The sequence below is a fragment of the Rhinichthys klamathensis genome, unplaced genomic scaffold, assembly GCF_029890125.1.
Source record: "Rhinichthys klamathensis goyatoka isolate OS25496 unplaced genomic scaffold, OSU_Roscu_1.1 h1tg000114l_1, whole genome shotgun sequence".
Taxonomy (NCBI): Eukaryota; Metazoa; Chordata; class Actinopteri; order Cypriniformes; family Leuciscidae; genus Rhinichthys; species Rhinichthys klamathensis.
This window is the reverse complement of record NW_026606651.1, coordinates 3,283,028-3,296,369: the sequence shown is the minus strand read 5'-3', so window position 1 is coordinate 3,296,369 and position 13,342 is coordinate 3,283,028. Positions and strand designations below refer to the sequence as shown.

Below are 13,342 nucleotides of genomic sequence, written 5' to 3'. Positions count from 1 at the left end.
TTCTAGAAGAAAATTTCAGATGGCACTTAGAGGCTTTAGCATTTGAACTCTTCATATAAAAGAATGAATTTGTATTTATTCAGTAACTTGTGTTAAGATATTTGCCATCATCCACATCTAAGATATTCTCTTCTGTAGAAATAATTTGTATTCTATTGTATTTTGTTCGATTTGATTTTATTCTTATTATATCTCTTTATTTTATATCTTAACTGATTTTCCCATATAAAAGTCTATCAGGATGTAACAAAGAATCAATCCTGTATAACAAATAATACTGCCTTCAAACACATCCACATCCCTCCAGATCTCAAGGGCATCTGAGAGAGAGAGGAAAAAATTAAACTGAGCATGTTAGCAAGTTTTACAACATTTTACAAAGTCCAAAAGTAGAGCTTAATAAATCATATATTCAGATATAACATGAATATACTTATATGTTCAATGGTTTATAGACTCTTAAGGGCTTAAACCCACAGTAGATCAGATTAAGCAATCATTTTAGGAAAGACATTGGGCAAGTTTTTAATCTTGGAGGGGCAGATGCTGCCACCGTCTGTCACTGTTTGTGACAAACCCACACAAATGGTCTGATTTTTATTTGCAGCTTTAATAAAGGATTTGTCCACCAAATGTTATTTGCATGGTGATTTTATATAAAAACAAAGGGACATTATTAATAATGCAAATCTAATATTATAAGAACAGGCTACAGGACAGAATGTTATTAAATTCAATAGCGTATTACTTTGTTTCAAAATGCTGTTACAAAAATAAGACAGTAAATTAGAACCAAACGTTTAAGTAATTAAAAATTTGTTAAGCTGGATGTTTGACTCAAAACCCTGAGATATAAGCATTGTGATAACTTTCCTATTGATTATAAATTGGACATGAAATATGAAGTAATTCTACATAATTAAATTTCATTATAAGACTATTTCACTTTACATACTAAATGGTAATCTTAAAAAATGTCGACTGTTTCAAAGCTTGTCCCGTGTCATGTAAAAATAAAGCTTCAATAACACTACATTTATCGGACAGAAAATAATTTAAAAAGTTTGGATAAAAGGCTAAGCTAATCTTTTATTTCTTTTTGTCTTTTTATTTTTAACGAGGGAACATTATAATGCGAAAGCGGCATAAACACGTGATACATAACCGACGCTTAAATAAAGTTTTCTCGCATTTGAATGAAACATGGCCGCCACTGAAGTCGGATGTGAGCACTATGTTCGCAGCTGTTTGTTAAAAGTGAGCGACATTTCATTACATGTATACGCTGTATTTCATATATGCTTGCCAATGTCAATAAGTTAGCATGATTGTTTTGGTAAATACTTTCCTTAGTCGCACGGTAGCGTGAGGTTGAAACAAGTCTTATTAGCATATTGCTAACTGTATGGGATATAACTTACATCACTGAACACCCATTGACTATTTTTAAGATGTAATACAAAATTATTCTATGAAGTAAAATCTAATTATTGATGGTTTAAAGGCAACAAATAAGATATGTTAGTTTAGACTGTTGCTTTGCTCGGTATGGTCTAAGAAGTATTGGTTTAGGGTTTTTGTTATGGACCTGCATTTGCACTTACAACATATTCTGATCCTGTGAGTGTTTGATGTGTTTGCTATAAGATATGCGGACTGTATATGTGCATTGATGGTGATGGCTTATTATATATTTGTGGTGTGTCCCTGCAGGCACCCTGCTGTGGGAAGTTTTATGTTTGCAGACTCTGTCATGATGGTGAAGAGAACCATCAAATGGACCGATTTAAGGTCCGAGAAGTCAAATGCTCATCGTGCAATACTATTCAAGAGGTAAAGTCATATTTAAACTAGGCTCTAAACACATCATAAAATTGGCTTGGGTGAATCTCACAAAATCTGCCAAGATGTTTGGGTATTATTTATTGTGGGTAACATTAAACCACAAACGCAAAAGAAAGAATATATAATTATATATATATATGTATATAATTATAATTATATACACACACTGCCGTTCAAAAGCTTTGATCAGTAAGAGTTTGTAATGTTTTTAAAAGAAGTCTCATGCTCACCAAGGCTGCATTTATTTGGTTAAAAAAACCCCAGTAAATTCTGAAATATTACAGTTTAAAATAACTGTTTTCTATTTCAATATATTTTAAAATGTAATTTATTCCCATGTACAAAGCTGAATTTTCAGCATCATTACTCCAGTCTTCAGTGTCACATGATCCTTCAGAAATCATTCTAGTATGATGATTTGCTGCTCAAGAAACATTCCTTAATATTATCAATGTTGAAAACAGTTTATTTTCTTTAGGATTCTTTGATGAATAGAAAGTTCAAAAGAATAGCATTTATCTGAAAAAGAAAGCTTTTGTAAAGTTTTTTTTTAAAGATATTAATACATTTATTCTGCAAGGATGGTGTAAATTGATCATAAGTGGCAGTAACAGCATTTATAATGTCACAAATTCGATTTAAAATAAATGCTGATCGTTTTAACTTTCTATTGATCAAAGAATACTGGAAAAAAAATTGGACAACTGTTTTCAACATTGATAATAATATTATGCATATTAGACTGATTTCTGAAGGATCATGTGACTGAAGACTGGAGTAATGATGTTGAAAATACAGCTTTGCACCGCAAGAATAAATTACATATTCAAAATAGAAAAGTTACTTTAAATTGTAATGATATTTCACAATATTACAGTTTTACTGTATTTACAGCTTTGATGAGCATAAGAGACTTTTGAGCGGCAGTGTATATATTTCACAATTCTAGTCATCTAACAAAATCTTACTGTGATGCAAAAGAAGTAATTACACATCATGATTCTATTTGTTGTATACATCATTAAATGTCAAAATGCAACAAATTCTAATGGTCCTCTAAAAAGGCCTTTTCTTAATGCAAAATATGATTTCTTTCTTTTATTGCTTTTCAGCTTTGATGTTATTAAAACTGTTGCTCATTCTGTGTTCATCAGGCTCAACAGACATGTAAAGAATGTGAAGTGAAGTTCGGGGAGTATTACTGTGACATCTGCCATCTGTTTGACAAAGACAAGAAGCAGTACCACTGCCAGCCCTGCGGGATATGCAGGTTTGCATGGCATTTACATGAATTAATTTAGCACACGCTTTCATGCAAAACAAATGAGAGGTGCCTTCATTAATCAACCGAAGCAATACATTTGTAATTCTTTTAATAAGATTCTCATTGACCTCCTTTTTTCTCCTCTGTTACTTTTAGAATTGGCCCGAGTGAGAAATACTTCCATTGTACGAAGTGCAATTTATGTTTAGCCACTGATCTAAAAGATAATCACAAGGTATGAAAAGTGATTCTTGTACGTTACTTGATCATTTTGTTGTCATTAGTGAAATATTAAGCAGTGCTTGTGGTTTCAGTGTGTTGAGAACGTGTCTAGGCAGAACTGCCCTGTGTGTATGGAGGACATCCACACGTCCAGAATAGGGGCTCATGTGCTCTCGTGCGGCCATCTGCTACACAAGTGAGTGTTTGGTCATCTGTTGTGTTAAGAGGCGGTCACACTACACTCTTTCCTTCCATTGACTTCCATTCATATGCATGCAAATGCAGGAGACTGGAAACGCAAGCTCAGGCGAAGAAGCTTCACATTTCAAAGCGTTCCAAAGTTCAAGTTTGGTGAACTCTGACCTGCGAATTTGTATCACGTGACCAAAAGAAGATTGTAACGCCACAGCGTGAGCATTTAGCTGAATTAACACTAGAAGTGCCAGAATTCCATAACTACTAGAACTGCCACAAGCGCTCATTTTGACCGTTAGATTGCAAACTCCCTATATCTTTAATGATAAATACCCAATTGAGAGATTAATGCATTTATTGTATAAGGATATCTTTTTAAAACAAAACACCAAACTGTACATTTAAACAAGTTTAATTCTACATTTATAAATAATAATATCATTAGTAGGCTAGCCCGTAATTATCACATATTCAATTTCACAACAGATAGGCTACCTATTCCATATCCATTCAGCATAACTCAGAACAAGATAATAACAACTAAAAATATCTTATTTAGATCTTCTTTTGACAGTGAGAGAGACAATAATGTCACGGTTTATGAATTCGCTGTCTCCTTTCTCATCTTGTTGTGTGTGTGTGTGTGTGTGTGTGTGTATGCGTGGCATACTTGCTTTTTAACGGATCAAGTCTAGACCGAACTTCCCATCCTCAAATGTTGTGGGCGGGGCTAAGTTCAGCTGGCATCCAGGCCAGAGGCGGCGCCAGGGGGGGTCTTGGGGGGTCTCAAGACCCTCCCAAAAAATGCTTTGACCCCCCACCCCCTTCCTGATTAAAAAATATATATATCCGGGATAAATATTTAAAAATGTTTATCTTCAAACTACGCAGAACAATAATAATTAATAATTTATTCGACATACAAAATATATAAACATAAGAATCACGTTCCCTCTAAGCTGCGCGCGTGCGCGGTCGTGCACTTCTGATGCCGCGGGCGCGCAGAAAAGAATAATATGCCACGCGGAGGACTGACGCGAAATGTGTGGGGAAATCCATTTGATTGTATGTGAGAAATAATTGCAGTGCTCAAACTGGTGAGTGCAGTTAACATGTTTCAAAGAAAGAGAATGATGTGAGCGCGTGTGATTGGCAGTGAGTCGTGTGTGCGGACCAAATATCTCAATACGAGAGGCGACGAGAAACGCAAAGACATGTGAAATAAAATCACAATATCATGTTTTAAAGAAGAGTGGTTTGATTAAAGTGGTGGAAATAACGGATGATGGACACAGAACGGTAACAATTACACACCCACCCGCGTGCAAACTCAAAATATATCATTCGTTTACATAGATTTAAATAGTTTCAGGCATGGTTAGATTAGGCTACTATAAAAGAGTTCACATATTGACTTTTCTTGAAAATATTTAGCTATTAGATCTAGCTATTTACAGTAAATGCTTCAGTTTGTTTTCATATTATAATAATATAATATGAAAACAAATTGAAGCATTTAAACTATCACTTCAAATACTTCAATTCATTTTTTTATATTATATTATATTGGGCATATATTTTATTATATTATAAGCCTAAATAAAGAATCTCACAAGGGTATTGTTTAGGGCTCCTTGCCATTAAAAAGTTTGAAACCCCCTGCTAAAGAAAATTTAGGCTACGAAATTCATAAGCTATAAACAATCATTTAACTTTGATGGTTTAATGCTGCCTGTACAATTAATTGACTGTACAAAAACACTTTATGGTTTTCCTAAACCATCTCAGTGTAACAGCTTAATTTTCTTTCATAATATATTATATTATTGTAAAGAATTGAACTGAACTGCAGAAGATTTTGTAAATAATTTTTCATAGGATTTCTTAGTATAGACTGGAAACAGAGGACACCGAGGAATTGGAGGATGAGGAGGATACTATTTTGTAAATATGTTTTTTGTCATGGGTGTGGCTATGGCAATTAAAGTTCGAGCATATTGTTTGCAAACTGCAATTGATTAATTAATTAAAAACAAAAAACCGTCGGTGTGTGAATTGGTGAATGTGAGGCAATATGTAAAGCGCTTTGGTGGCCATTGGGTCTGTGAAAGCGCTATATAAATGCAGTCCATTTACCATTTGTTAAGTAGCAGCAATATGCAGTTATTAGCCGTGTCCACTGTATTTTTTGTTGGTTTTCATGAGACCCTCCTTGAAATGACCAGGACCCCCCATTGCCCCCCCAATCAAAATTGTCTGGAGCCGCCACTGATCCAGGCTAACTTAAAGGGATAGTTCACTCAAAAATTTAAATTCTGTCATTATTTACTCATCCTCATGTCGTTCCAAACCCGTAAGACTTTCGTTCATCTTCAGAACACAAATAAAGATCTTTTTGATGAAATCTGAGAGCTTTCTGTCCCTCCATTGCTATACACAACTGACACTTTGACAATTCAAAAAGTTCATAAAGAGATCGTGTAAAAAATTTCTGAAGAGACTTGATCGCTTTACATGATTGAATTTAGACTTTTAACAGTTAAAGGTTTGAACACAAGTGATGGCCACTATACAGTATATTAGAAAAAATGAATGATTTCTATAAAATATTTAAAGTCACTGTGTGTATCATCTGGTGCCCTATCAAATGAATGTGATTTGATGTAAAAACACTCTTTTTTTGCTTGCAGAACATGCTTTGATGACATGTGCAGAACTGGGTAAGGAATGTTGTTGTTTTCTGACTTTGTATTAATGTCTTCTTATGGCTCATTGCTAATTCTGCATATATTCATAGTGACATTTCTCTAACTTAAGTGTCACAGCCATATACAATATCAGCCTCTGAGCTGTTAACATGTTTTGATCCTCATTGCACTCCATAAACCAGTCATAGGCTTGTGTAGGATAGTGTTCAACAGTGGAGAGATGTGCTTACATCTGGCGGTCTGTCCCGCAGGGCTTACCGCTGTCCCCTGTGTATGCACTCTGCCTTTAACATGAAGCAGTTCTGGGAACAGAGAGATAAGGAAATTGCCCATTCTCCCATGCCCACTGAGTACCAGGACACTACAGTAAAGGTAACAGAGCCTTCATTTGCATGCATTCACTGAGCAGACACTTTATCCAAATGGACATGCAAATGAGGAGCAATGCAAACACACGCAGAAGTGATTATTGGTTAATGAGTCTGTAAGATGTGCTCATATCTTGCAGTTGTAAAATGATGACAGTTCAGCTCAGATGTGGAGAAATTTCAATGTGAACCTCAATATAATAATTTAATTAATTTAGTTCTTTAATTCAGTAAAAAAATATATATATAGTTTTTATTAATATTATTTGCTTTTTGTTTTCATTTTAGTTGTAGTGCTTTTATTCGTTTTTTTATTCAATTTATTTTCAGTTTAGTTTTAGTCATTTTAGTACTCCAACTTAAACTTAATTTGTTTCCAGGGCAACATTTCTAATTTTCATTTGAGTTTTTCATCTTATATGAAATGTTTTAAATCTTTATTTATTTATTATTATTATTATATATTTTTCCAGCTGTATTTCAATGAACGAAAATTATTTTTTAAAAGTTCTAGTTTTAGTTACTGGAGAAAATCTTGTGTGATTTTACTTAAATTGGGTATATTTATAAATATTTATATTGTATTGCATAATAAAATTGCACCTTGTAGGACCATTATGATTTTTACTGTTTTCATAACAATTTTCTCTTATTTCCCAGTTCTCATTTCTGAAAAAAAAATTGCATTCTCATTGATGTAATGCCAAAAAAGAAATAATTTTGTTATTTTTACCTCATCGTAGAATTTGCCTTTAATTTTTTTTTATTAAATCAGTATAATTATAGTACTTTTTACTAAATAACTAAAATAACGATTTAGCGATTTGTTTATTTTAAGGTACACTAAGTAACTTTTTTTTTTCCAAAAATTAAAACGTATATAATGAGCGAGTACATCATCCAAACCGTGTTTTTGTCTTATCCTAATAAGTGTTTATATTCGGACTATTTTAGACCGGGCGGGACGACAACCGCTGCGGAGTGTCCCAGTTCCTGTGTGACTCGGCATCTACTTAAACGGAGAGAAGTAGCTCCGGCTACAATGCAAGACTCATGCAGTTTTGTTTATTAACCGCTAGAGCGCCACAAGTTATTTTTTCCTTGATTTTTACTGTGAAATGTGACCTATTTTTGTGAGATTTTCCCCAATAAGTCAACTTGCCTTTGTGTTTGTTCACAGATCATATGCAATGACTGCCAGGCTCACTGCACTGTGTCCTTCCACGTGTTGGGCATGAAGTGCAGCACCTGTGGCTCCTACAACACGGCACAGGACGGGGGTCTGATCGCACCCCCCGCCGTCGACCCACGACCGCCTGCACAGCAGCCGCTAGAAGAAGAGACCGAAACGCAGAACCACGACTGATGTTCATCTCCCAGTTAAGCTTTTACAGAACTGACTGTATAATTTAGAAATACAAACTCTTCTCTCTCACTGCTTCCATGTCTGTACAACTGCTCTTTTTTCTTATCCTTTTTTTTTTTTGCTGGATTAAACTGGATGAGAACTTTTTTTTTGAGCCGCCTTTACTTTTCTGTGATGGAAACCATCCGTAAGATTTGCAACATACATATTTCTTGAATTTTCCACATGCATTGTGTGTCATAACAAATGTTAAAGATAATCCAGTGCAATGAGGATAAACTTTTGCTAAAATCTGATTTGATTACTAAATCCTCATTATCCATCAAGAATATATTTTTTAAGACTGTTTAAAAGTAACGTGGGGACAGTGGAGATCATGCCCGAACTTTGTTAATTTTAAACTTATTTAATGCTTATTTATTGGTTAATGCTGGGCAAGAAACAAGCTTTGTGTTACACAAATAAAATAAAATGATCACATTGCGTAATATATCTTTTTTTCATTTAATAAAAAAAACTGAAGCAATCTTATTTTCCTAAAGTTTTCCTTCTAGAAAGAATCTTGTCCTTGGGATTTTTTCCAGAAGTTTGTTTTATTTGTTTTGAGTGTGACTCCAGATATTGTTGATATTTGTAGTATAGACTCGGGCATTTTTGAGAATGAAATGACTAGTTTTATCCAAAGTGTACTTTTATTCCACCTTAGTTACTTGCTCTCAGAAACAATGGTGGCCAAACTTCATGAATTGCAGGGTTCAAACCAGCTTTCAGTCAGGTTGCACCATCCTGTTATGATGTGTCTAATAACTTCTGCAGTGTCTCCTGTTCCTGCGGCGGTGGGTTATTTGTGACCGTCACGTGTTGTTTTGCTGGCAGCAGTGAATGGTGAGCTCACCGACTTGACATCATCATGACATCATTTGAACGACTGATTTCAGAGTGCTGTTATTCACATTTGTGTTTGAAGCAATTTGGATGAGAATAAAACAATCTATCATGAATAATCCAAGTAAGAAAACAGTAAAATAGTGCTACCATATTAAATCTCAATTGAGTGATGATGATTCATGGGATACCTCAGGGTTTTACTTTGGGTTTTTAGAAAAGCAGAGAGTATCATATTGTTCCCACAGTTTTACATGTGATTTATAGTGTTCAGTAAAAGGCTGCAGTGTAACCTGGTCAGAAATAAGTATAGAAATGGCTTCTGTTTGGCATCTTGCACACAGACGACACCTTAAAGCCAGTCTTTTTGAAAAGTTGCTGATGCTAAACAGTATTGAGTCAATATGTAATTGTTAGAGAAGTAATGATGGTGAAAAAAATAGTTTCCTACTGGGCAGGGGAAGAGGTAAGTGAAATAAAAACAACAGTTTCTAAGCAGTTGTGAACACCAAAGTGTAATTTGCATTCAGAATAGGTCCTTGATTGTGATACTTCACTGAATGGCCAATTTCACGTGTATGTTGTGTATTTATTTTCCAAATACAAAATACTGTTTTTGTATTTCAATTTAAAAATTGATATTGATATTTGGTATTTTACTTTGATACATTTAAACTGAGGTTTTTTGCATTTTTATTTAAATACATTTTCATGCATTTATGCCCATTTCTGAATATAGGAATGGATTTATACTTAAAACTGTTTAGCTCTTATACAGCGAATGAGCAGTTATTCTCAGTATGAGCTAGCAGAAGTTGTTATGAGCTGCGTGAGAAACGTTAACAGCAGACACTTGTTTCGAGAAGAAGACGGGAAGCTAATTTCCGACACACAAGAATAAGAAGGAAAAAAATTTGGCAAGTCATGAGAAGATTAGAATAGAAAGAATAGAAATTATAACAAGTTACTACTGGGCCTTATCATTTTTTTCACCACCATATCCTGTATAGGGGTGTATACTTGGTCCAATTTATTTTTATTTTTTATCTTTATTAATTATTTAGTAGCCTAATGTTTAGACATTATAGGCCTACATGTGTTACCATGTGATTCACCAACTAACCTTTATAAACGTGCTTTAGGAAAAAAACATACTACTGGTGTGCTTTACTACTTGAGACAAATCAATGGCACTGATTAGTCAACATTTAACGTGGGCATTGAATCGAAAAAATTCATCAAAGTTGTCCTAAGACAAGAACGGGTATTGTTCACAATTATACAATTCATGTATAACTTTGATGAAAGGTTTTGATCCACTTCAAATGTTGACTACTGTAGCCTATTTTAAGATATGTCGTTACATTCAGTTAAAACAGCTCAAACATGCATCTAGTCTGAGACTAGCTTAAGCCTCGTCTATATGGGAGACTAAAGTGCTTTATCAAAAATATGACCTGTATTTATGCTTTTAAATCTTCCAGATGAAAAATTAGGAAGTAAGATTTATTTTTGTGCAATTATCTTAATTTGCATTGAACCAATTATGAGTCATTGCCAAATTGTTGCGTGTTTTAAATGTGGAAAAAAAGCTCACAAATGTCATCATTCTATAACCCAATGCTTTATTAGTTCAAATGAAGTGATTTTACTATAATATTTTGCACGTTTTTATTACTTTTTGAATTTGCAAAGTTTCTGAAAAACCTCTTGTCCCTTATAAGCGTCAGGAATCAGGATGCCTCTTTTGCTTTATATAACCATTTCATATTTCTTAAATACTGTTTCAACTAATCATAATAATATTTAAAAATGTAAATGATACACCATTTTAACAAATGCAACACATGAAAGTTGTAGTGTGATAGCCTAGTTCAACTGCTACAGAAGAACAGAGAAAAAGGATAAAAGGTTGGTCAACCTCTTACTAATAACTAAGGTAAGCCTGCTACAAACACCATCACATTTCTTAAGAATAGACAAGTCAAGTAAAATATAAGCATGCTGGCTAATTAAACGTTATCTCCTCTGGCAGGTTTGGGCTCAGGACTGGTGAGCTCTACCGTGTAGCATCGTAGTTCTGGGGTGGTGAGGTCTGGAGACACGAGATCTGGCTCAGCCGGCTGAAGAGGACCGAGGCTTGTATCTAGGCCCAATTCCACAACCTTCTGTCCCGTGTTGGCAGGGTTAGGTATAGTCAGCGCAAGGCCCGGATGTGGAGTATGGTTACTGGTTTGGTGCTGGTTGTCCTCCAGGATGTCCGGTCTCATGGTGTTCAGCCCAGTGGGTTCTATTGTGGTTCTCCGTACCATGACCTCCTCCGAAGAGCTCGACTCATTTGATTCAGAGGATTCAGAACTGGATAATGTCAGCTGATGATACAGACTAACCGGTCAGAGGATTGTACATAGATAATCATCAGATCAAGGTCCGGTTTCACAGACAGGGCTTAGATTAAGCAAGGATTAGGCCTTAGTTCAATTAGGGCATTTAAGTAGCTTTTATAAACGTGCCTTAGAAAAAAAAAAACATTACTGGTGTGCATCTTGAGATAAAACAATGGCACTGACATTTTAAGATGCGTCAATGGAAGTAGCTTTCAGTTAAAACAGACATGCATTTTAGTCTGGGACTATAGCTTAAGCCTTGTCTATGAAACCAAGGTTCTTTAAATAAAATCACGATTTATTTGTAAAGCACTATACAGAGTGCTTTAGTTACACAAAGATACAATATCATAGAAAAGGGAAATAAAAGAAAATCGATTTTAAAAATAAAATAAAAATAAAACCCTAAATGGATTGGTTCTAACTTAATTAAAAAGTAGTGAAAGCTTCTTTAAGACAAGCTTTAAACATGTTTGCAGAGGTAAAGGATTGGCGATCCATTTCACAAATGTGTAACAATGATAAATGTGCAAGTAAACTCCATACAAATTGTCATGGACCAATGATACTGGGAATAAGAACGTTTTTTTTTAATTTAATGGAAAAAAGTAAGGACACAAATACTGTAATGACCTAGTTCCACAAAGTAAACACGCTTATTATGAGACTGCATAAGTCAATCTGGTTGTGAAATTAAAATATGAAGTGTCCTTACCGGTTTAGAAACTGTAAAAGACACTAAAAATAATCCAAACAGTGCTGGTCCCAAACCATCCATCTCTTATTAAACGTCTCTCTCTCTGTTAGAGAAAGAAAATTTATTAAACAATGTGTATGGACAATAAGATTACTGTAACATTACAATAGGAACACATGATTTAAAAAATCATCCAATATGTAAGAATTCAACGTACTTTTGTACAAAAGTATAAATTGGTAAAATTTTACCTTGTTCAAGCTCCTCGGAAAAACGCAAGAATATTTGAAGTATGACAGTCTTGCACTGAAAGTTGAACAGAACTGAGCACATTTATATGAGATTTAGTTTTTCACACATGGACAAATTTATGTTTGGTGTCAAAACTTTGATGTGTTTATGCTCCTTTTCTCTGTAATTTCACATTTTGTTTGCAAGGTTTTAGACGGAAGTCGGCCTCCACTGAAGAGATCGTGTGGTTATCAAAGACGTTGATTTGATCATTTTAGTAAACATGTTTTGTTTGGTTGGCTGAATTTAATTGAAAACACACCCAAGGGATAGTCATTGTGAACTCTTATGGTAAAGATGAATTCATCTAAAACCCGCAAATGCTTTTATAAGAACACATTAATCGTGTCTGTGGTGAAAACATGTTCAGAGCAGCCGCAGTGTGACCGAAACAGCCAACAGCAGCGATTCCAGTCAGAGACGAAAACACGAAACCAGTCAAAACTTAATTTTTAATCAACATAAATCACAAACACAGGCCTGTACATTTTTAATGAATATTCGGTCATTATTTAATCAGCCATGTCATTCCAAACCTGTATAATTTTCTATGTTTCGCACTGCTAACAAGGTTTCTCAAAGTGCTTTACATAAAAAATAAAAAGATAAAACATACATAAACTAATCTCACACTACATTGAGATTACCTGTTATACAATAAAAAAATCTACTGTGGAACAAAAAAAGATCTACAAGAGAACTTAACTTTGTTTCCAAACGCAATGACGTCAGTTTTGTCTGTTTAACTGAAGAAAGTTTTGGACATCCAGCTGTTCACTTCAATGCATTGGCACAGGGAGTCAATGGGGCTGTAGTCGTTAGGCGATAGGGCTAAGTAGAGCTGTGTCTCGTCTGCATAGCTGTGGTGAGCAATTTGCCCCTCATTATTTGGCTCAGTGGGAGCATACAGGTTGAACAGGAGTGGTACAAGAATTGAGCCTCGAGGGACTCCGCATGTCATGGATGTCCACTCAGACTTATGGTCTCCTATACTCACATAATAACCTCTCCCTTCTAAATATGACCCAAACCATTTTAGGACTATCCCAGAAAGCCCAACCCAGTTTTCCAGCCTGTCAAGTAGTATGTTATGATCGACATCATGATATGATGA

General features: G+C 34.7%; 1 protein-coding gene across 2 annotated transcripts; it reads left to right on the top strand.

The window, feature by feature from the left end:
* The first annotated feature begins 1,164 nt into the window (after positions 1-1,164).
* On the top strand, positions 1,165-8,115 carry rchy1 (ring finger and CHY zinc finger domain containing 1). 2 transcript variants are annotated; one of them, XM_056254810.1, is made up of 8 exons: positions 1,165-1,257; positions 1,714-1,833; positions 3,000-3,115; positions 3,266-3,344; positions 3,424-3,527; positions 6,217-6,246; positions 6,486-6,606; positions 7,783-8,115. In XM_056254810.1, the coding sequence occupies exons 1-8, from the start codon at positions 1,204-1,206 to the stop codon at positions 7,966-7,968; spliced, it is 810 nt and encodes a 269-aa protein (XP_056110785.1). In that variant the 5' UTR covers positions 1,165-1,203; the 3' UTR covers positions 7,969-8,115. The 2 variants fall into 2 exon arrangements, with proteins under 2 accessions (XP_056110785.1, XP_056110786.1); XM_056254811.1 differs by lacking the exon at positions 7,783-8,115 and adding an exon at positions 7,557-7,745.
* The last annotated feature ends 5,227 nt before the right edge of the window (positions 8,116-13,342 follow it).

Excerpts from the sequence above, each read along its gene's own strand:
- rchy1 (XM_056254810.1), top strand. The coding sequence starts at position 1,204 with ATGGCCGCCACTGAAGTCGGATGTGAGCACTATGTTCGCAGCTGTTTG. Across the intron at positions 1,258-1,713 it reads TTCGCAGCTGTTTGTTAAAA|GCACCCTGCTGTGGGAAGTT; the intron begins GTGAGCGACATT and ends GTGTCCCTGCAG. Across the intron at positions 1,834-2,999 it reads CGTGCAATACTATTCAAGAG|GCTCAACAGACATGTAAAGA; the intron begins GTAAAGTCATAT and ends TGTGTTCATCAG.